At 39.6% G+C, this 23,486-nt stretch overlaps 1 protein-coding gene across 1 annotated transcript; it reads left to right on the top strand.

Moving 5' to 3' along the window:
- Nucleotides 1-573: 573 nt before the first annotated feature.
- FAM98A (family with sequence similarity 98 member A) lies at nucleotides 574-15,877 on the top strand (the record flags this gene model as incomplete). Its single annotated transcript, XM_080711064.1, has 8 exons — nucleotides 574-767; nucleotides 4,715-4,863; nucleotides 7,610-7,744; nucleotides 11,851-12,035; nucleotides 13,036-13,116; nucleotides 13,670-13,786; nucleotides 14,958-15,125; nucleotides 15,215-15,877. The coding sequence occupies exons 1-8, from the start codon at nucleotides 715-717 to the stop codon at nucleotides 15,875-15,877; spliced, it is 1,551 nt and encodes a 516-aa protein (XP_080567190.1). The 5' UTR covers nucleotides 574-714.
- Nucleotides 15,878-23,486: the final 7,609 nt, after the last annotated feature.

The following is a 23,486-nucleotide window of genomic DNA, read 5'->3' as shown; positions in this document are numbered from 1 at the left end:
AGCCCCTCTTCCCCCTTACTAAATAAGATGTTAAGGGCTCCAGAAGTCGGAGGGCAGAGAATGCACAGGGGGAACGACACAACTTTCTGATTACATCGGCGTCAAAGGAAAGAGCCCATTCCTCTGTAACGCCGAAATTCACCTACTAGTGACAAGGGAATCACACACCACTTAATCTGCCCGTAGGCCACAGCGCACTGGGCGGGTCTACCCCTGACCTGTGGAGAGCACGAGCAAAGCTAGAGGTCGCCGGCGAGCCGCAGAGTCCCTGTGGGTTCCCTCTCTGGCGCGCAGAGCCGGAGCTCCGCAGCCGCCGCCCCTCGAGCTCTGAGCCCCGCCCCCGACAAGCCCCGCCCCGCCCGCCTCGCCCAAGATCCGCACATGCGTACACCGAGGGCTTAGAGCGCTCCCCATCGACCGGTGTCTGAGCCCAGCTGCCACGCAGCCAGACCGCCTGCCCTTCTCCGGGCCGCCGGCTTCACCGCTCAGTTGTGCGCATGTGCAGGCCGGGGCCGCCGGGCTAGCCTCGGGCCCGCGGGGGCGGGGCTAGGGGCCGACCCACGCCGCTTGCGCACGCTCCGGACATGCGCAGTGCAGGGTCTGAGGCGCCAGCTGTCGACTTGGAAGTTCCGGGGCGAGAGCGCAGGCGCGAGTGTACGCGTTGCCGGCGAAGAGGGGAGCCTGACGACTCGGAAATTTGAATACCACAGTAGCATGGAGTGTGACCTCATGGAGAATGACATCTTGGAGTCGTTGGAAGATCTAGGGTAAGACCGCCAAGTCACGGGTGTCCCAAACCCCACATAGCTGGCGACCCCGGAACTCCTCCTGCGCCCCAGTCTAAACACCTGCCTCTCCACGCCGCACCCCATGGCTCCTGCTGTAGCTTCTCTGTGGCCCCGGGACCCCCTTCGCCACGTCCACTGCCCGCGCTGCTCGGTCCCTCCAGCCCCGACTCCCCCAGTCTTGCCCGGGGCTCCCCACAGCCGAGTTGCCCGCAGCGTTTGCCAGTCACGCGTGTCATTGTCTGGGCTCTGGTTCTCGCCACCCCCACTCCCCGAGCTTCTGTGCTAGCTCCCCACCCTCCGGCACTACCCCCAGTCTAGAGGTCGCCAAAGTTGATTTCTGGTTTATTTATTTATTTATTTATTTACTCGTCCTCCAGTTCTCCTGCCTGGAACTCCTACCCCACCCCACTTCTCTCGCAGAATCTCCTTTGCCCAGTCATTCTCTGCGTGCGCCCGGGTTTCCCTCAGCCACATGTTGGGCTCTGCGCCCGTTCCTCTGGCCAGCTCACTTGTGCACCCAACCTATCAACCACTGGCAACACTGCCTCCAAAAGCCTAGGGTCATCTTCACCCACGAAGAACCTGCATATCCGTTTCCATTTTCTCTTTTCTCCTCTTACCAGTTACCCAGCCATAATTCATCGGTGTCAAGAAGCTTGGAAATAGGGCTTCTTATCTCTCTGGGTCACCCAGATCAATGTACTCTATGAAACTTGAGAACATAGCATCCCTTGGGCTAAATGTGATTCTAGAAACAAATTGTATGATTTAGTATTTGTTTACAGGTACTATAGTTTTTTTAAAAAAAAGAAAAGAAAAAGAAGGTACAGATTTAGCTAGCTCTATAAGTTACTCTTATTCCTTTATCAAAACTTTGACTTTTCCATGACAGAAACCTTTAGAGTTTCTTGAGAATTCGCAAAGTCTGCCCATTTAAATACTTTGCTGTCCTTATAGAAATATTTAGGAAAGGGAGCACTGGTGCTTATCCTCTCTGTTGAAGTGTACCACTGTTGTTTTTTTAATTTTTAAATCATACTCTACATTTTCATAAATATTTCAGACTGTAGGGGGCTTATTCATTATTAGGGTATAAGTAAAAGTCACATTCTTCAAAATGGCCTCATCTTAATGGAAATCTCAGACTGAATTGCTTGTTTGCATGTGAAACCATTTACTCAGGGAACAGTTTTGAGAACACTTGCTCTGGTTGTTTTTTGTTGTTTTGTTTTTACTGGAGATCTAACTCAGGGCCTTGTACATGGTAGGCAAGTACCCTACCACTGAGCTACACCCCCAGCCCTCTTAAAAAACTTTTGAGACAGTCTTTTCATGTTTCCCATTGCCCATTTCCCTATCTCAGCCTCCTGAGTAGCAGGGATTGCAAACACACTCTGGAATCAACACCCATTTCATTTCTTAATGTAAACATAGTCATATTTATTTATTTATTTATTTATTTATTTATTGGTGGTACTGGGGTTCCTGGAAGCCCTTCTACCTCCGGGCTACACTCCCAGACCTATTTTTACATTTTTATTTGGAAACAGGGTCTCCTAAGCCAGCATGCGCGGCTGGCTTCAAACCTGCGCAATCCTCCTGTCTCTGCCTCCCAAGCGTGGGGATTACAAGCTGGGGATTACAAGCGTGCGCCACCACACCCGGCCTTATTTATTTATTTATTTATTTATTTATTTATTTTTATTTATGGTACTGGGGGTGGAACCCAGGGGCTTTCTACCTCCAGGCTACACCCCCGGACCTATTTTATACTTTATTTGGAAACAGGGTCTCACTAAGTTGCTGAGAGCCTTACTAAGTAACTGAGGCTGGCTTCAAACCTGCGTGATCCTCCTGTCTCAGCCTCCCAAGCGCTGGGATTACAAGCGTGCACCACCACGCCCAGCTCTAAACATAGTCATATTTTAAAGGGAATTAGAAGCCAGGCGTGGTGGCGCACGCTTATAATCCCAGCATTCGGGAGGCTGAGACTGGAGGATAACGGTTCACATACAGCCTCAGCTACTTAGTGAGGCCCTCTGCAACTTAGACCCTGTTTCAAAATAAAGAATAAAAAATAGGGCAGAGGGTGTAGCTCAGAGGCCAAATGCCCATGGGTTCCATCCCCAGACCTGCAAAAAAAAAAAAAAAAAAAGAATTAGAGTTGTCATTTCTTTAATATAATTAAACCTAATTATCACATTATGTTAAGCACACTTAATGTATGGTCTTTAATAACCTTTATCAATATTCATTTAAGAGAATATAAAGTAATCTGAATATACATACACACACACACACACACACACACACACACATATATTTGGTGGTACTGGGATTGGAACCTAGGAGCCTTTTACCCCTGGGCTATACTCCCAGACCAATTATATATATATATATATATATATATATATATATATATATATATATATTTTTTTTTTTTAATTTGGAAACAGGGTCTCTTAAGCCAGCTGAGGCAGGCTTTGAACCTGTGTGATCCTCCTGTCTCAGCTTCCTAAGCGCAGGGATTACAAGTGTGTGCCACCACACCCGGCATACATATATATTTTTAAGGTTACTTTGGGTTTTTTTTTTTCTTCTTGCTTTTTTGGTTGTCTTTTGTTTTATTGTATTTGTTTTGGTGGTATTAGGGACTGAATCTAGGGGCTATCTCCTAGCTACATCCCCAGTCTTTTTTTTTTTCTTTTTTTGCAGTACTGATGATGAAATCCAGGGGCATTCTACCTCTGAGCTATATCCCCATCCCTGTTGTTTTTTTACTTATTTTGAAACAGGGCCTCACTGAGTTGCAAAGGGCCTCACTAAGTAGCTGAGGCTGTCCATGAATCCATTCCTTCTGTCTCAGACTCCCAATTGCTGGGATTGCAAGCGTGCCCCACCAGGCCCAGCTCCCAGCCCTTTTTTATTTTGGAACTGTCTCAGTAAGTTGCTGAGGCTGGTCTCAAACCTACCTTTCCCCTGTCTTAGCCAGACCTACCTTTCCCCTGTCTTAGCCTCCTAAGTGCTACTAGGGTTACAAGTGTATACCACTACATCTGGCTTTTAATCTTAAATTCTAGAACATAGGTGATTGAGTTTATTATTATTGTCATAAGTGCTTGAACATTTTATAATTTTTTGTTTTCTTTCTGTGCTGAGTTGAACCCAGGGCCTTGTACTTGCAAGGCCAAGTTTCTACCACTGAGCTACATCCCCAGTCCCTGAACACTTTATAATTTGTTAATAATTATTTAGAATCACTAACAGAGAATTAGGATTCATATGTACCAGTTCAGTTATTAAACTAGTCTTGACATTTCTCTGGTTTTAGTGTGTCTTACTCATCTTAACTGTCATTATATATAGGAAAAAGAAATAAATGATTAATTGGAAAGTTTCCGTACAAGAAGTCACTAAAAACCTAACCTAATTGATTTCTGGAAAAAATTCTAGGAAAAGTAACCTAAGTTTTATTTCCAAAATAGAGGATAACTAGCTATCACTTGTTAATCTAGTTTTAATATTCAGTTACAGTAAGAAAATAAACATTTGGGCTGAGAGTGTAGCTCAGTGGTAGAGTGTTTGTCTAGCATGTGCAAGGCCCAGGTTTCAATCCCTACTTCCACCAAAAAGGAAAAGAGTAACCATAAGAGCTTTCAGTAAATGTATAGAGTTTGAATTAAGTTAGTAGTATTTGTGATTCAGTTAAATTGTCACATATATTTTGGGGAGATGAAATGCAGGTACCATTTGGCTTATTTTTCTAATGGTTCAGTGCAGTTCTGTTTTGTTTATATTTGGAAGTTTAGAAATTGGTCGTCATAATTTAACTTTATTATTATATAAATAATGCATACTGTATTTTACCCAGATTATATATCAGGGGGATTTTATGTTCTTCTAAAGTGTCATTTTTTATTCACCAGCTACAAGGGCCCATTGTTGGATGATGGCGCACTGTCCCAAGCAGTCTTTGCTGGAGCCAGTTCCCCAGAGTTTACCAAACTCTGTGCTTGGCTGGTGTCGGAATTAAGAGTACTCTGTAAACTAGAGGAAAATGTGCAAGCAACCAACAGTAAGTAAACATCCACTTCTAAGTGCAAAGCATAAAAATAAAGTTGGTAATTGTCAGTGGAACATTATCAATACTAAAACTTGATTTCAAGGTTTGTAAATGTAAAACGAAATTGTATAATAGAACCATGGTGCTTTTAAAAATATCCATTGTTTTTGGAGAAAAGGTGATTCAAAGGTTTAAAAACCAGAACATAGTCTTACAACTTTAAGAAATTGTGGGAGCTGAAAAGAACCCATTACTAGAATACAGAAAAATGGAGAGCACACATATGGAATGTAAGAACTTTCTGTATTTGGCTAAAAAACAAAACAAAAAAATACCAAAAACAAATGTGAGGTTCTGGATTGGTGGCTGGAACTAGAAATTAGGATGTTTTTCTACCCAATTCCAGAAGCACATTGTAGCATGGAAAGTAAATGCATAATTCTGCATGCTTGGGAAAAGAAAACACTTTGTTAAGAAGCTTTCTTTATTATAGTACTTTGTTTCATTAGATATGTTAAAACCACATCCTATGGACACCATAAGATTTATAGGTATGGGAGCTATTTTATATGTATAATTTCATTATCATTTGAGCACTAGTTTTTTGACTCCACAAAAGAAACAAAAACTTGGAACCTGACACTCTACCATCTGGTTCCTTCCTGCTCTGGGTAAACCTCTAATAGGAGACAAACAAAAATACCCACCTGCTAACCTAGCTTCATAGAGAACTGTACTTATAATCCTTTTCCCACACAAATCCCATTTTGGAAATCTCACTCTCTTGCCTCTTAGTATATTTAATGAGTACATGTTTGTTGTATCCAATTCTAACATGTGTTTGTGTATTGAGGGTTAAACATAGGGCTTCGAGCATGGTAAGCACGCTACCACTGAGGTGCACCCGCAGCCAAATATGGCCAGTTCTAATTATTATGGAAGGTTTAGTTTAGTAATAATGATAGCAGAGCTTACTTTTATTGAGTACTCACCATGTTCTAAGCACTTGTGTAAACTCATTTAAACCTCAGGGCACCCTTTGGGGGCAGGTTTTATTGCTTGCATTCAACAAGAACTCAAAGAAGTTAAATACATTACTTAAGGTTATATAGTCTTTAAGAGGTAGAGCCAGGACTCAACCCCCACAAGTCAAGTTCAGGGACCAGTGCTCTTAACCACTGTTTGTTCTCCCTCTTGATCTGACATGTCAGGGCTTGTAAGAAACTTTTTTTCTTTTTTCCGGTACTGGAGATGGAAACCAGGGGCTTTGTACCTCCAAGCTACACCCCCCAGCCCTATTTTTTTAATTCTTTATTTTGAAACCGTTTCTCACTGAGTTGCTGAGGGCTTCACTAAGTAGCTGAGGCTATCTGTGAACCCTCTGTCTCAGCCTCCCAAATGCTGGGATTACAAGCGTGCGCCACCATGCCTGGCACTGTAAAAAACTTTTAAAACCCTCATATAGCATTTAAATTTGTACCCCCTTTGTTCAAATGGCACATTATATAGAAGCTGTCATATAAAACAGGTAAGAGCCAGGCATGGTGGTGCATGCCTCTATTTCCAGTACTTTTGAGGTTGAAACAGGAGGTTAGCAGGTTGGAAGACAGCCTCAGCAGTGTAGTGAGACTGAGCAACCTGGCAAGACTCTGTTTCAACAAAAAATAAAAAGGGCTGTTTGTGTAGCTAAAAGGTAGAATGCCCCTGGGTTCCATTTCCAGTATCTCCCCACACCCCAAGAAAAAAGAAAGAAAAAGCTAGTGAGAAAGTGTAACAATTCTTCATGCAGTGGAGAAGGGGAGCACTGTTAGCCAAATCTTTCTTCCTCATCCTCCCCAGCTGCCTGAAAAGGAACTCTGTGGAACTCAAGGGTTCATAGGTCACAGTTAACAAAACACTGATGATGTGGTCTTCCTCTTCGTCGCCCCAGCTGCCCATAAAGGAGCTCTGTGGAACCCTAGGGTCAGCAAATCACAGTTTACAAAACATTTGTAATAGAGTCCCCTGCTGTACAGAGACAAAAGCGGACTGGAGTCCAGAGAGTTTCTCCAAGTTTATTAAGTCCTACCCTTCTTTGGTACTGAATAGAGAATGATCAAAATAATAAAGAAGAAAGAGCTTTTATTTTCCTCTTGGCTCACCCAGTGAGCTAGGTACCTTTTTACATGTTACAAGTGTGCTGAACTATGTAAGCTGTATTTGCTGTCTCCAAATTTAGTCTAACTGGGAATACTAGGTACAAATGAGACAACTGGATGTTAGTAATTAATTGCTTCCTTTTGTGGGTCACGGGGGAGGGGGGGTCAATGAGACTGAAGAGCAAGATCCGCTGGGCTTTTGGTTGAGTGGGATTTCCTAGAGAAGAGAGTAGCAGGCAGCAACTTAAGTGAAGGCTTAAAAGTTGCCATGAAGCTGGCCTTTCCTGGGACACTGAGGAGACTGGCCTGGCACCAATAGAGGGAATATTTATGGAGGTAGTAATGACTGTAACTAAATGAGTTGGGAAGGGCAAACACAAGCAGCTGTGAAGAGTCATTAAAGGCAGATTGAAAAAATTCGATGAGGTATACATTAGAAGCCATTAAAGAGTGTCAAATAAGGGAATAAGAAATGAAACTTTACAGTGGTATAAGGACGAATTAGAAGGGAATGGAATGCAAGTTTGGGGAAACCTATTATAATTTCAGTTTATATGTACTTACTATGCTTATGGAAACAATCCATATTATTAAGTAAGACTGTTTGAATTCTTCAAAAGGTCCCAGTGAAGCTGAAGAATTCCAGCTTGAGGTGAGTGGGCTACTAGGGGAGATGAACTGCCCGTATCTTTCACTGACATCTGGGGATGTGACCAAGCGCCTTCTTGTCCAGAAGAACTGCCTCCTTTTGCTCAGTAAGTTCAGGGCTACTAGAATGTAGCTATTTTCTATGTTTTCATGATGAATAAGTCAGTTGTTTGTGTTCTGTTTCGTTATAAATTTAATTCAAATACTGTTTATTTTAAAGAACACCTTATATTTCCAGGTTAGCTGATGGTGGGTGTATGAACTGGGAGCCTTGTTGTCTTTATTATTGATGCTCTTTTATTATTTCACCTTTGGCGCAGTACTCAGAGTCTTGCTTCACCTATTATGATGGATGGTAGCACTGGAGCGTTGTTGAAGTGTGTGATCATTAAATATTCTAGACTAGAAGTATATTGGGAAAATAGTGTGAAAATAGTAATTTTATTTTATTATTATTATTATTATTATTATTATTATTATTATTATTATTTGGTGGTGCTGGGGCTAGAACCCTTCTACCTCTGGGCTACACTCCCAGACCTATTTTTATATTTTATTTCAAAACAGGGTCTCTTAAGCCAGCGAGGCTGGCTTCGAACCTGCATGATCCTCCTGTCTCTGCCTCCCAAGTGTGGGGATTACAAGTGTGTACCACCGTGTCCGGCTGAAGGGATTTTTTTATTTGAGTAGTCATTTATTAGATAGAGCTAATGGTCATTAGTTTGTCTTGCTATATCTTTGTGGTTTGGTGATTAGGGGTTTTGGTTTTGTTTGCAAATATTCTGGAATAGTACTTGGTTCCTGTACTTAATGATCATTTTGGGAAATAAAATTTCATGAACAGTTATTTCCTTCCATGATTTTATATACTAATAGCTGTTTGTCTCTTCATCCTTAAAAACAGTAAGTAGACTCACAAATTTTATTGCCCTGTGTAAACTTTCCAGTGAATACATCCAATAGTCTTAACTCATAACTTTTATAGCATTGTGAAATACACTTAAATTAAGCTTTGGTTAATTGAATATTAAGTTCTCATTTATGACAGACACTATTCATAGGATTTTTTTAAATGTTTGTAACTATAATCTGTCTATACACTGTGGTCCCTGAAAAATTATAAACCTTAAATTCCAAAAGTTAAGTTGTTAAAAATATGTGTTCACAACCATTATACTTAGTCACGAGTTTATTCCAGAATCACTTTCTTAACTTCCCTTTTGTCCAGTGATTGCTATTAGGTAGATATTCATGTAAGGTCAGATATTGCTGCATCTAGTTCGTATGCATTCATTCAGTATCCTTCAAGTTATATGATTTCCATAACTGGCTCAACAGTAGCTGAGCAGCTGAATTCAACAGACTCTTCCCTCTGTAGCATTGTTTTTCCTTACCAGTAATATTTGGCACTTAGAATATGTTGTCTATCTACGTAGGAAGATGGCAGTTATGTGAAATGCTTGGTATTACATGAAATACTTGTTAATGACCCTGAATTGCTTATTCTTCCAAAGAGCTGAGAGTTGAGCCTTAGTACTGATGCTTATGAAAACCACTTTGAATATAATTATTTATAAAATGCTTTTAACTCTTTCCTTCTTAAACAGGCTGCACTGAAATTATTTTGAACTCAGAGTCATCATTATTGATTTTATTTTTAATGTGTTAGCTTTCAATACCTCAAAAGCTTTTCAAGACTACAACTGTTTGCTCTTCAACTAAATGACTAAGTCAGCTAAAGGTTCCTGGCTTTTTAAATTCTTCATGCACCCACACCAGTTCCTTCTTCAGCTTTGCTTCTGCTGTTTTTCTTCCTAGTTTGTAACTTCTTTCATTCTGGTATTTTCTACACATACTCACTGCTGCTCTGTGTAACAATTTCTCATCTTTCCAAGTTCCAGTTGTCACATCTTGATGCTCTCATTTCATTTTTCCAGCAACCTTGCCTCACTAATTTTAACCTTTTAGCATATTGTATTTGGAGAAGAAAAAGAATTTCATTAGAACCATTAGTAAGATGGAATAGTTTTTGAGTGAGTAGTAGAAAAACTCATGTTGTCAAGTGAAGGACCCTGTCTCAGCTTTTCATTGGCCTTTTATGGGTCTCAGATTATTTCCTGTGGGTAAGTCAGATCAGAGTTTCTAAAAAATGAAGAATTAGTCATCTTTATTGCGGGTGGAAATATATCTTTATTCTTAACTGGATTTTCAGTAGAGATAATCTTTTTGGTGTGGTTTTTATAATATTTCCAATGCCTTCTTAGTGCTTTGAACACATCAATTACAGCTACGGTATTTTCATGGAAATTGTATCAGTGAACTAATTTTGTGAATGCCTGAATTATGTTGCCCCATATTTAGAGAACCAGTTTATTAAGTCATATAAGTATATGATTTTCTAGAACAAGGGTTGGCAGGCTTTTTCTTAAAGGGCCAGATAGTAAATGTTTCTGGCTGTGCAGGCTGTGAGGTCTCTGTAACAACTACCTAAATCCACTGTTGTAGCAGGAAAGCAGCCACAGATAGTGTATAAGTGCATGAGTGTGGCAGTGTGCTAGGAAAACTTAACAGTGGTTATTTTAATAACTCTGGGGTTTTACTGGTTTAATGGGTTTTTTTGTTTTAGTTGTTGTTGTGGTTTTTTTGTTGTTGTTTTTTGTTTTTTTGGTGGTGGTACTGGGTTCCTGAAAACCCTTCTACCTCCAGGCTACACTCCCAGACCTATTTTATATTTTTATTTGCAAACAGGGTCTCTTAAGCCAGCGCAGCTGGCTTCGAACCTGTGCGATCCTCCTGTCTCTGCCTCCCAAGCGCGGGGATTACAAACATGCGCCACCACACTTGGCTTGGTTTAATGTTTTAAAACATGAGTTCAGTTTGCTATATGGAGCATGTTAGAATTTTATCAAACCTGTTTAGAATGACTTGTACAGAAACTTAGCCGTGTTTGTTGTTTTAAACAAGAGGTGTCAGCTTTTCAGAAATGATCTGCCAAAATGGTTTGTGGTAGCTCATTCCTGTAATCCTAGTAACTCTGGAGGCTGAGACAGGAGAATCATAAGTTTGAGGCCAACCATAGCAACTTAGCAAGACCCTGTCTCAGAAGTCATTTAAGGGCTAGTATGTAGCTCAGTTGCAGAGTGTTTCCTAGCCTACTGTAGGCCCTGGGTTTATTCCTTAGAAACACACACACACACACACACACACACACACACACACACACACAATTTGCCAAAATATAGTCTCCATGCTCCTAGCCCAATGCCTTGAGTTAGTAAATGAGATTTTCAAGCTGACCATTCTTTGTACTTCTGGTAAGACTTAATGGCATAGAAAATATCTTTTCCAAAACCATCTTCTTAAAGGATTTCACTGTGCCATATAATATGAAGTCCTAAGATTCAAATGCTTATTAATCATCTTTTTAAATAGTGTAAACATCCTTCTTAGTAAAGTTAAAAGAATGGAATTGAATATTTTACACCTTCAGCTGAATTACCTGAAACAGATTGTGGCCCTCATTATACCTTTCTGAAGTCAACACACAAAGGAGACTGTCAAGAAGTGAATCAAAAGTTTTGTTTTGGGCGAGCAAGGTAAAGAAGGCAAGGGAAGGATGGAGCCAGAAGAGGAGGCTCTTTAAACAGCCAGAGGGTGACATACGGGCCCTGGAGACTGGAAAGGAGCTTTAGGGAGTTTAGTGCCTTTCCACTTCTCTTAGTTAAACTTTTAACTCTTAAAGCTGTTGTTTCATACCAGTTCTGACTCCTAATTGTGGGAGACGAGAGCAAAGTGATTGTATCACCAGTTCTCCTAGTGGTGAGAAGTCAAAATATATAAATACGTCACCAAAAACTGGCTACCTCTTACAAGTTTTGTAACAGATGCCAACCCCTGTTCTGGAGGTTCCTTAAGAGTAGAATGTAAGACTTCATATCTTGAGATGTGGTCCACCTTGATCCTTTGGTTTCAAAGAACAATTGCTTATTTTTAAGTTAACCTTTAAACATTATATAATGATGAAGTACCTGAATTACATAACCAGTTTCTATGTTATGTCATTTGCAGGTAAAAATGGTTTTCCTTTCTTGTTTCTATCCATTCTTGCAGCTTTAAAGTTACGTATCATTAGGTCTATAGATTTGTGACTCCAGACTTATGACTATTAACTGTAGCTGTATCTCATTTTGAAATCTTATTTTGTTTACTTCAGCATACCTCATCTCAGAACTAGAAGCTGCCAGAATGCTCTGTGTGAATGCTCCTCCAAAAAAAGCTCAAGAAGGAGGCGGTAGTGAGGTCTTTCAAGAGTTGAAAGGCATATGTATTGCTCTAGGAATGTCCAAACCTCCAGCCAATATAACTATGTTCCAATTCTTCAGCGGGATTGAAAAAAAAGTAAGACCTTTAGTACCAGATTGTAGTGTATTAAAGGCATAGTCCTACATTTGTTTGAACTGAAACATTAAGTTTATTTCTCTTAATGGGAACCTAATGTGCATATTATTAAGTACTTGTGACTAAATGAGTTTTGGGTTTTAACTCCTAGATGCCTTAAAGAGAAATTAATATTTTAGTATTTTAAAAAGCAGTTTCTTTTTCAAAAAGGAAACTTTACTCCTTGGTTTATGAGCAGAAGTAAGCTAGATATGATGTAATAAGAATTAAGATTTAAGTCCTTTTCAAAACTATTGAACTTGGATGCAATTAATTTTAAGATCTTTATCATTGAATGTTACCACCCTCCTCCCTATTCACTAGACAGAGAAAGTATGTTAATATTTCTGTTTTTTTAATCCAATGACTTCAGGTCTGTATATGTTCCAATTAACAAACTAGATTTATTGACTGCTAAAATAATCCAGTGTGTGAAAATGAATAAGAATTGTTTGTATACCTCACAGTATCAGTAATTAAGATATTTTAATGTTGATTAGGAACAAGCAATTTAACAAAAAATGAATGTGTAAAAGAGAATGGTATTTGTTGTAGCAGAGTTATTCCCTTTGTGTATATCTGCTGGACTCGGTACATTTGCATAGTGGGGTGGATGGACACCATGATGCACAGACTTGGCTGAACGCTACAGGGACGCAGCAGTGTATCTGTGGTCCACATTTTTCTGTGTGTTCATTCATTCATTCAGCAAGTGCTCATTGAGGCCCACTGTTGTCAGGCACTGATCTGGGTCCAGTGAAGGATTCGTTCTTCTGTAGGCACGTGAGGAGTGGGACAAGTGAGTGTCTAACTCGTGGGTCTTTACATTTGCATTCAAAACATCCTCTACCTTTGCCTCTGTCAGGAATCTTCTTTTGATGGCAAGAAATGATGGGAATTGGGAAGATGAGGAAGATGTGTTTACTTTGAGATGTTTTATTTATTTCTGTTTTTGTGTCAGTTAAAGGAAACATTAGCAAAAGTTCCACCTAATCATGTGGGAAAACCTTTATTGAAGAAGCCAATGGGACCAGCCCACTGGGTGAGTGAGTGATCCTCTTGAGTAAACCCTGTAAGAAGCCATCTACTTATTTCATAATTTTTATGCAACATTTATATTTTGTGCTTTTTAAACTGTTTTCTAACGCATGGTTTTCTAGATGGACATTCTTAGAATCATTTTTGTAAGTCTCAAGATTTATATGGAATAATTTTGTGTTAGAAGTATTTAGGTCATAATTTGTAAATATTTCATAAATTGATTAAAATAAATTGAAGTTCAGTATGGTGTGTGTTTCTCATCACCAGATAGAGTCAAGCCAAAAATTTCAGGGGGCTGAGCTTCACACAATCAATTAGGAAAAGCTAAACAAGAATTTTATACTTTAGCAATGTTTTATTATGTCTTGAGACTTAGCTTTTTTATTTATTTATTTATTTATTTTGCTTGTCACTTCATTAACTTTATCCAGTGGAAAGGACTATGTCTGTTAGGTACTGGGGATTCCACTATGAAGGAAACAGACAAAGTATTTGCCCTCTAAGAACACATGGTCAAGCAGATTTAAAATCTGTTCATTTTAATTTTGCTTCAGGAAAAGATAGAAGCAATTAACCAAGCCATAGCCAATGAATATGAAGTCCGGAGGAAACTGCTAATCAAACGATTGGACGTCACCGTGCAGTCCTTTGGCTGGTCTGACAAAGCTAAGGTACACATTAATTTTTTTTTTTTTTTTTTTTTTTGGTGGTACTGGGGGTGGAACCCAGAGGCTTTCTACCTCCGGGCTATACTCCCAGACCTGTTTTATATTTTATTTGGAAACAGGGTCTCACTAAGTAGCTGAGGCTGGCCACGAACCTGTGCGATCCTCCTGTCTCAGCCTCCCAAGCGCAGGGATTACAAGCGTGCGCCACCACGCCTGGCTCACATTAAATAATTTAAAAGAGCATAATACTTATAAATATGACTCTTAAACATCTGAAGAGACAGTCTCCACCCACTCCTGTCCCCACCTTCACTTCTGGCTCTTTCAGCAAGTCTGGCCTCTACTTACACAAGATAGTTCTTGACTATCTAGGGGCAATGGAGAATATATAACTTTTTCTGTCATCTGAAATTTAGTAAACACCATTATCAAATGTGTGTGTGTGTGTGTGTGTGTGTGTGTGTGTGTGTGTGTGTGTGTGTGTTACTAAGGATTGAACACAGGCATTCTACCTCTGAGTTACACCTCTAGGCCTATTTTTTTTGTTTGTTTTTTGTTTTTCTGTTTTTTTGGTCTTGTTTTTGTGTATGGAGAGAGGTACTGGGGATTGAACTCAAAGGCATTCTACCTTTGAGCTACATCCTCAGCCCAGTTTTATTTCTTATTTGAAAACTGGGTCTCACTAGGTTGATACGAGTCTCACTACTTGCTGAGGCTATTCTCGAACCTGTAATCCTCCTGTCTCAGCCTTCCAAGTACAGGAATTACAGATGTGCACCACTATGCTCGGCTTCTTTTATTTTTGAAACAGGGTCTCACTAAGTTGCAGAATACCTCACTAAGTAGCTGAGGCTGGTCAAGAACCTGTGATCCTCCTGTCTCAGCATCTCATGTACTGGGGTTTATTGGGGTTACAGTGTGCACCGCTATGCTGGCTTTTATTTATTTTAAAACAGGGTCTTGTTAGGTTGATGAAAGACTCACTACTTGCTGTGGCTGTCCTCAAACTGCGATCTTCCTGTCTTAGGCTCCCAGTTACTGCGATTATAAATATGTGCCACCATGCCTAGCATTCAAATCTTTAATTGAGTGTTAAAGATTTATATTTAATATGAATGTTTTTTTAGTCATCTTGAAAATTGACATTTGTGTTTGAATACTTTTCCTTCAACAGAGTCAGACAGAAAAATTAGCCAAGGTTTACCAGCCGAAGCGTTCAGTCTTATCTCCTAAAAGTACAATTTCTGTTGCCCATCTCTTGGCTGCAAGACAGGACTTGTCAAAGATTGCAAGGACAAGCAGTGGTTCTGTAAGAGAAAAGACTGCCTGTGCCATCAATAAGGTGATTAGAGTACCTTTAATTTCCTTTCAGATACATTTATCTCTGTTTATAAAGTGAGATAATTTAAAAATATCTTTCTCATTCTGTAGGTGTTGATGGGTAGGGTGCCTGACAGAGGTGGTAGACCCAATGAAATCGAACCTCCACCTCCAGAGATGCCACCGTGGCAGAAAAGGCAAGATGGCCCCCAGCAGCAAGCAGGAGGCCGAGGAGGAGGGAGAGGAGGCTACGAACATTCCTCATATGGAGGGCGAGGAGGCCATGAACAAGGAGGGAGAGGTGGACGCGGTGGCTACGAGCATGGTGGCCGAGGGGGAGGAAGAGGAAGTAAGCATCACGGAGGCTGGACGGATAGTGGGAGTGGAGGAGGAGGTGGCTACCAAGATGGTGGTTACCGAGATTCAGGTTTCCAGCCAGGTGGCTATCATGGTGGCCACAGCAGTGGCTATCAAGGCGGTGGCTATGGTGGCTTCCAGACATCGTCATATACAGGAAGTGGTGGATACCAGGGTGGTGGATACCAGCAGGACAACAGATACCAAGATGGCGGGCACCACAGTGATCGAGGCGGTGGTCGTGGTGGGAGAGGTGGTCGTGGAGGCCGAGGGGGTCGTGCAGGCCAGGGAGGGGGTTGGGGAGGAAGGGGGGGCCAGACTTACCACCAAGGGGGTCAGTTTGAACAGCACTTCCAGCATGGAGGCTATCAGTATAATCACTCTGGATTTGGACAGGGAAGACACTATACTAGTTGAGGCTACAGAATCTTCCATTTTGCTAGAGCTCAGATAATAGAAACCTAGTTCCAGAATCCTGAATCCAACATCTGTTAGGAATTAATGCAAGACCACAGGTGGCAGGCAGATTCCTGCTTGGCATAAGCATTTGTTGGTCTTCTTTGATTCTGTTTTTTTTTTGTTGTTGATGTTTTTTAACGGACTTTAACATAATGCTGTTTATTTGAGAAACACATACATCTCTCCTTTCTATGAAAATGTTTTTAAAAGGTAAATCAAAATTGCCTTTAATTGACCAGTAGACTAATTCCACAGTCAGAACATGCATACTTTTTTGAAGAAATTACTTGAATAAAGTAGTTTTCAAATGCAGTTTTGAAAATGAGGATTCGCCTAGACTTTTTTTTAGATCTACTAGGATATCCTCATATTAACAAGTCCATTTATATGTGTTTTGCGTAAAGTATCTTAATGCCTACTTTCTGAGCACAGCTCTGCCCCTGAGTGGCATTTTATTCAGAGAGGAGGTGCCACATTTGCTTTATGATAGACTCCTTAGGTCAGTTCCTATTAAATGAGCTCTTCTGCAGATAGCACAGTCAGTAGCCTTATTCTGTTGGTGGAATACTGTACCATATGCTCAGCTCAAAACATCGAACATGGCCAAAATCCATAAAGACTATAAAAGCAAACCAAGTTGTGAACCTATAGTACATTTAAGCATTAGTTAAGTATAGTAATTCAAACTGACCTGCATCCGTCTAAAACAAGTTCCTCCTTCAACCTTATTTTTACTTGAAGTCTGCTAGAAGAAACAGCAAACAGAAATTTGTTTTATGCACGAGTTAATACCACTGGCTCAGCTAATACAAGTTAGTTTGCGTTAGGCAGGAGACCTTTTTTATAATGGAAAAAATGCACTACAAAGTAAGATAGATCTCTGCTTAGTGCAGGAGGCCCTTTATTATTGCTGCAGAAAACAAAAGCCTGGCTGAGTTAATGTTTTACCTTCTCCTTTACTGAAATCTACACAACATGATGCTTCTTGCTGGGTTTTTGTATAAGTAAACATTGTCAAGCTGTGAAAGAAAATGGCTGGAGGTATGCTTTGTGTGAAAGGTGAGCAATAAAGTATCTGTATGTTCTCTCTTTGATTTGAGTTTTATTTTAGCGACTTTCTAAAACTAAGTTATTCTGTATACTTGCGTCAAGCTCATGAACTAAGGCTTTTGTTCGCAAAGAAGCTTGAATATTTTCTTAAAACCTAATATATAGTAAAGGTAGCATTTATCCTAAAACCTTAAATAAATTGAGAAATGGCCATTTACAAATTTACCTTTCATAACGATGTGGCTAGAAAACTTCACTACTCAGCGCTGGCCACTGGGTGTCGCTGTTGCTATACATTAACAAAGATAAATTAATATCCCTAATCTTTTAAGGATTTTATTTTGTTTCTTTGTTCTTCTTAAAATAGGGGGCTTATCTTAAAAGGAGGTCAATTGAAAATATAAATTTTTTATTAAATGAAATCGTATCTTTTTCTACTAAGTGTGGCTTTAAAAAACTTAAATCATGTCTTGCCATGAAAAATATTCTACTAACTATAAAGATAAAGAACATTTTGATAACTAAACTGTCTTTGAAAGACCATATTGATCTTTTTGTTAACTTTACCTGCTTATTTTTTTTAGCTAACCTTTACCATTTTAAAAGATTCAAAATGCTACATTAAGCAAAATTTTGTTTAATGTAAAACAAAATTGTAAAAGTTTGTCTCCTTATGATAAATAAGAATGGTTAATAGGAGTTTCCTGTTAGAAATAAAAATGACACGGTTCGAGATCTTGAAACTACATCTTGGAAGCTGATCACATTTAGCTTAACATTTGCTTTAATTAGTTCTGTAGCCTGTGACTATAGTGTCGAATTTATTATTTTTTTTGACATGTCATTTTGATTTTGTGATAACTGGTTGCTTTTTCAAACATGAGCATGCATGAAAGCAAGTGAAAGACTTCTCCAAGGTGGCTGTGAAATTTGTATCCTCGCTGCTTCAGACAAGACCTTTTTCTCTATGAAACTGTAAAAAAAAATGAGTTTTTTCTCTTCAGCATAGACTGCATTTAGAAATTTATCACATAGCATCAGGCAGTTCAATTACATTACAATTCTTAGGTTTTGTTTCGATAGTGTCTTTTTTAGAGAATTTTTTATATGAAATCTTAAAATATCTCTTAAATTGATAAATAGTAGTTTTTGTTCATGTTTTATTTTCTCTGTCACCAGGAACTGGAACAGAATATTCTGTATGGGATTTATTAAAGCCATACACGCAATCATTTTCATTACTTGCTCTAGATTCAAACTAAGCTAGTGTCCAAATGTGCCACACATAGAATTAAATAAATTCTTGAGAAGAAAAACATTTGAACTCATTTCTATTTTTGGGCACTCAGTGCCCAAATCACCTGAGTGATTTTCTTCAGGTTCCGCCCCTTCTACTTTTCTGGATACTTTGTCTACTTGTATTATGTCCTTTTAGAAATAGATTACATTATCTTCCTTTAAGTAGGTTTGGATTGTTTTTTCATTGTGTTTAATATCTACCACCAAGTGCCCAGCCTTAACTAAGGCGTCTTTTTTTTTCTTCCTCTTGTTCCTTTCATTGAACATTAGTATGATTATAATAAGTAGAAATGTTTTCTGTTATCCGTTATCACATTTTCACAGTTGTACACACCACTGTATTCCTAGAGTGCAAACCATTGATTTGATTGGAGCAGGTGGCACGTTAGCACCTGAACTTGCTCTCCACCTCGCATGCTTTCATCTGCACATTTGTTGGTCAAGAACCTGCATTAAACAAATTGTTGATATGAGAACTTGCACAGCAAATCGTTCACTGTCCACCAAAAGTAAATGAGGCCTAGGGTGGAAATTGGGAGAAAAAATTCTTAATATCTTCCTCAGGGATTTGGAGGGAAATCTTGGAGGAAAAATCAAATCTCATAATGATCAGGATTTGTTAAATTGAATTACTTCATGAAAAAAAAGGTTTGCAGTTCAATAAAAACCTGAGTTTGGGCAGGAAATGTAGTTTAATGGTTCAGCACCAGCTTAGCATGTAGGAGGCCTTGGGTTTTACCTCCCCCACTGCAAAATATTTGTGGGAAAAAAAAAAATTTGTTTTTGAGTACCTGCTATACTCTAGCACTGTGTTAAGCTGCAGTACAAAAATAAGTTAGAAAGTCCCTTTGTTAGGTAACCCAGAAACATAATTGCAGCATAAGTAATGAACAGTGGAAGGCCAAGATACTAGGATAACAGTGTTTTTTGTTGTTTTCTAAAATAGAAATTGGCAGGCATTTGAAAGTTACAAAGGCCAGATATTATAGGACTCTGCATCCCTTTCTAAGTAAATTGGACTTTACAGTAGCATACTATCGTCCCCTAAGACTCCGACCCGCAGGGACTTAGAGAACGACACAGACACCTCTTCAGCTGAAACATGAATTCTTCTTTAATGAATCCTTAATATGTCTCTCAATATGTCTCCTAATATGTCTCTTCTTCCTCTCAATATGTCCGACAATGCGTACAACAAGCACAATATATATCAGCATAATAATCCCTCCCTCTATTCCCTACCAACCCCAAGCTTTCCACAGCTAGGGCATGCACATTTCTGACTTTCTCATAGGCAGGCTGGTGGTAGCACGAGGTGCTGCGTCACTGATCATTCTGCAGGCACATAGCATGGCACACTGCGCATGCTCAAGGAGACGTCCATCTTGTGAGTCTTATGACTTGGCTGCAAGCCTAGGTGCCATCTTGAATCCATGCTGGCAACAAGCCTGGGTGCCATCTCGGTCCAGCCGAGTGGGCCCCGACAGCATACATCAAGAAAAAAGAATGTAGCATTTTCAGATACGGAGCCTATACGAATGATAGGCCAAAGTAGAGAATAGATGGGGAGGGTGGCAAAGACTGGAACAAGTAATAGAGCTAAAACTAATGTAGTGATAGGAACACAAAAGGGGGGCAGATTTGGGACATGGATGAAATGTGTAGTTATTAAGTGAAAATAAGAAATTGAATATGCCCCTTGGGCTTCTCTGAATGTGTACTGAGTGGAAGATACTGTTAATTTTAGTCATGACTATCAAAAGGGGAAAGGGAAAGTTATGGCATGAGTTTAGTCTAAAAACTACAAGAGAGGTTTGTACTGATTTGAACAGGAATTCGAGGGTTTTGCATTGGGACACTTAAATCAGAACTGTGATTCCTTATAAAATCATCTGAAGGGAAAAAGAACAATGGATCCAACGAGATCTTGGGAAATAACCATTTAAGAGACAGATGGAGGAGAATCGGTAAGAGGGAACAGTGGCATGGAAGTGTAGGGTTAGTAGTAAGTTTGGCCTAAACCTGTCTAATTGAGTGTTCAGGTTTGGTCCAAAGCAGCCTCCCCATCCAATGGATTGTACCCTGGCTTGAGGTGTAAACAAATAAATTGTAACCTAATAGTATACCCTTGTAAACAAGATAATATACCCACATTTAAAAAGTGCCCTCTACAACCAATCAGGTTGTTTCCTATGTCACTTCTTTGGCTGTAAATAGAACCTGTGGGGTAAGGATTGTGTACTGAACTGTTAGCTTTGGAATGTTCCAGAAATTTACTCCAAGTCAATTTTGCAAAACTTAACTGGTCTTAGCTGTTCTTTTAACAAAAGCAGTGTGAGCAATACTCAACACCCAGCTCACATACGAGGAGGCCAAAGCCAGAGTGATTGATCAGACTTGCCCAAATCCATACGGCTTGTAAGCAGAGGAGCTAGAATCAGACAGAAGGCCCTCTGGCTCCAGAGCTTGTAATGAGCAATTCCCCGCGCTCCAAAGGAATCTGACACGACAGAGCTGAGGGGTCACTGTCACATCTGGCGAACCTTTTCACAAGCAGTTTCAGAATAAAAGACGATAGTTTACTGGAAATTAGGGGAAGAATAAGAAAGAAGTTCAGACTGAAAGACAATAAAATAACACTAAGTTTTAATGGAGTAGAATGATCACAAAAAGATAAAGGATCTCAAAAAGTCAATGTTTTCAAGAAAACAGTAATTAAAAATCTTTCAGAACTCAAAAATTCCCATTGCAGAATCTGTAGGAATTTAAAGGAAATGTGCCTAACTTTATACCTTAACTATTCTTTTGTATTGGCACGTACCAATTTTACAGAATAGTGGGGTTCATTGTGACCTTTGCATACATAAAAATGTGTGTGGGGGGGTGGTACTGGGGATTGAACCCAGGGGCATTCTACCTCCGAGCTACACCCCCAGTCCTGTTTTATTTTTGTTTTGAAACAGGGTCTCACTAGAGACTAGAATCTCAAAACTTGCTGAGGCTGTCCTTGAACCTGTGATCCTCCTCTTAGTCTCCCAAGTACTGGGATTACAAGTGTGTGCCACCATACTCGGCTAAAAACGTAATTTGATCAATTATACTCCCCAGTACCTGCCATTTCCCCGCTCCAATTCCTTTGTCAATTTTAATGGTCTCTCTTCTACTTTCATGGCATCTCTTTAGCTTCCACATAAAGAAAAACATACAATACTTTTCTTCCTGAGTCTGACTTGTTTTGCTCAAAATTATGGTCTCCAGCTATTCTTTATGAGATATGTACAAAAGGTTGAGGTAAATCAGATTTTCTTTAGGGAATGTGTGAATAGAACTGCCAAGCCCTCAGAACATACTGGTTTACTCCCAATTATATGTAACTGGTCGCATTTAACCACAGCCTTAGCCGATGTCATCTCTAACGTCCCTTAAGGCTTACCTGCTTCATGATTGTTTTGTAATAGAAACCAGTGGTGTAGAAGTTGACCAGTCACAAGTCAACTGCACTATACTGCAGAGATGCTTGCTTCCTTTTACTAAGCCTTAATTGTCAGAAATTAGTGGGGAGAAAATTTAATAAAACAAGTAGAAATAAAGCCCAACATAAAAGGATCTTGTAATCTTATTTATAGTGACAGTTAAATACAATACCTGTTTTCAATTTTGTGATGCTGCTGTCTGAAAATTAACTCATTACCAAGTTATTTAAGTGCTTACTGGAGGGGCAAGTAATAGGATGTATGTGTCCTCTTCTGGCACTTTTTCAAACTAGGGCAATAAAATGTATACCCATATTAAAATTGGAGAGCAATGGGTAGTAGGTGCAACCAATACTTGTGTAACAATTTATTGAGAGCACTAGGAGGCAGCTGATCTGGGTCCAGAAGTTTGGCATGCTAACTATGTGATCTTGAATGTGCTAATTAACCTAGCAAAAGTATAATCTTCCAATCTGTAAAATTCTTAGAAGAACTGTGAGAGTTAAGTGTGATAATCCGTCTAAAATACCTACCACAGTCTATAGCATATAATATGCACTCACAGTGTAGGCGTTATCATCAGTACAGATGTAGAGGGTGCTCAGGAGGAGAACATCTCTTATACCCTAGCTCAAGTTTGGAACAAAATGGCAACGTGCATAGAGCACTCAGTTCCCTGTTCATACAACTGGCACACACCCTACAGTACCTCCAGAATCTCTGATGGGCAATCTGCTATGCATCCTTTTGCATATATATATATATATATATATATATATATATATATATATAGATATAGATATATATAGATATAGATAATTTTTTTAATATGACAGCCTTTCTTGGTAGTAGCTAGTATGTGTAGAATAAGCAGCCTCGCCATGGCATTGTCAAGAATAATAAAGGGAGTAAGTTAAAGATTGGAAGACTCCTTGTTTGATCTATGTTACAGAACTCTTTTTATATCTCTTTAGGACAGCCCATCTAGTTGGGCACATTTTTTTTTAATCATTTGAAATGCAATAAGGCTGAGAATGTAGCTCAGTGGTAGAGCGCTTGCCTAGCATGTGCAAGGCCCTAGGTTCTATCCCCAGCACTACAAAAAAGGTTTGAATTATGCCAATAATTTCGTAACATTTCTTAGGCAAAGCCATTGCAGGGATATGCTGCTCAAGGGAGTTTCCAGATTCTCGTCTTACATAGCTACCCTTTCCCAAAACTATCTGAGAAAACAAGTTTTTCTATTACACAGAAGGCCCCAAATGCATTCCCATATCTTGTGAATTGCCCCAAATATAAAACCATCCAGGTACCAAAGAGGCGATCCAATACTGGTTCAGGAAAGCCTCCTTTTACATCCATTTAAAGTGTTCTAAGCCCCGTGTGGTGGTGCAGCCTTATAATCCCACTACTTGGGAGACTGAGACAGGAGGATTGCAAGTAAATTTGAGGACATCCTCAGCAAGTAGTGAGATTCTCATCAACCTAGTGAGACCCTGTTTCAAAATAAAAATAAAATAGGGCTGGGGGTGTAACTTGGAGGTAGAATGCTCCCGAGTTCAATCCCCAGTACTCCCCCCAAAAGTCCTTTTATTTTTGCTTCCCCTAGCCTGTCTAAGGATATGTTCAAAACAGTATAGGTTAGTTATATGGGTTGTTTTAAATATAACAAGAATGTTTAATAAGACCCTAATCTCTAAAGATATATTAGATAAAACTCACATATAAACTGTTAAATGACTTCT

This window comes from Muscardinus avellanarius (assembly GCF_963383645.1).
Source record: "Muscardinus avellanarius genome assembly, chromosome: 15".
Lineage (NCBI taxonomy): Eukaryota > Metazoa > Chordata > Mammalia > Rodentia > Gliridae > Muscardinus > Muscardinus avellanarius.
The sequence above is the reverse complement of the archived record's forward strand: the minus strand, read 5'-3'. Positions and strand labels throughout refer to the sequence as shown.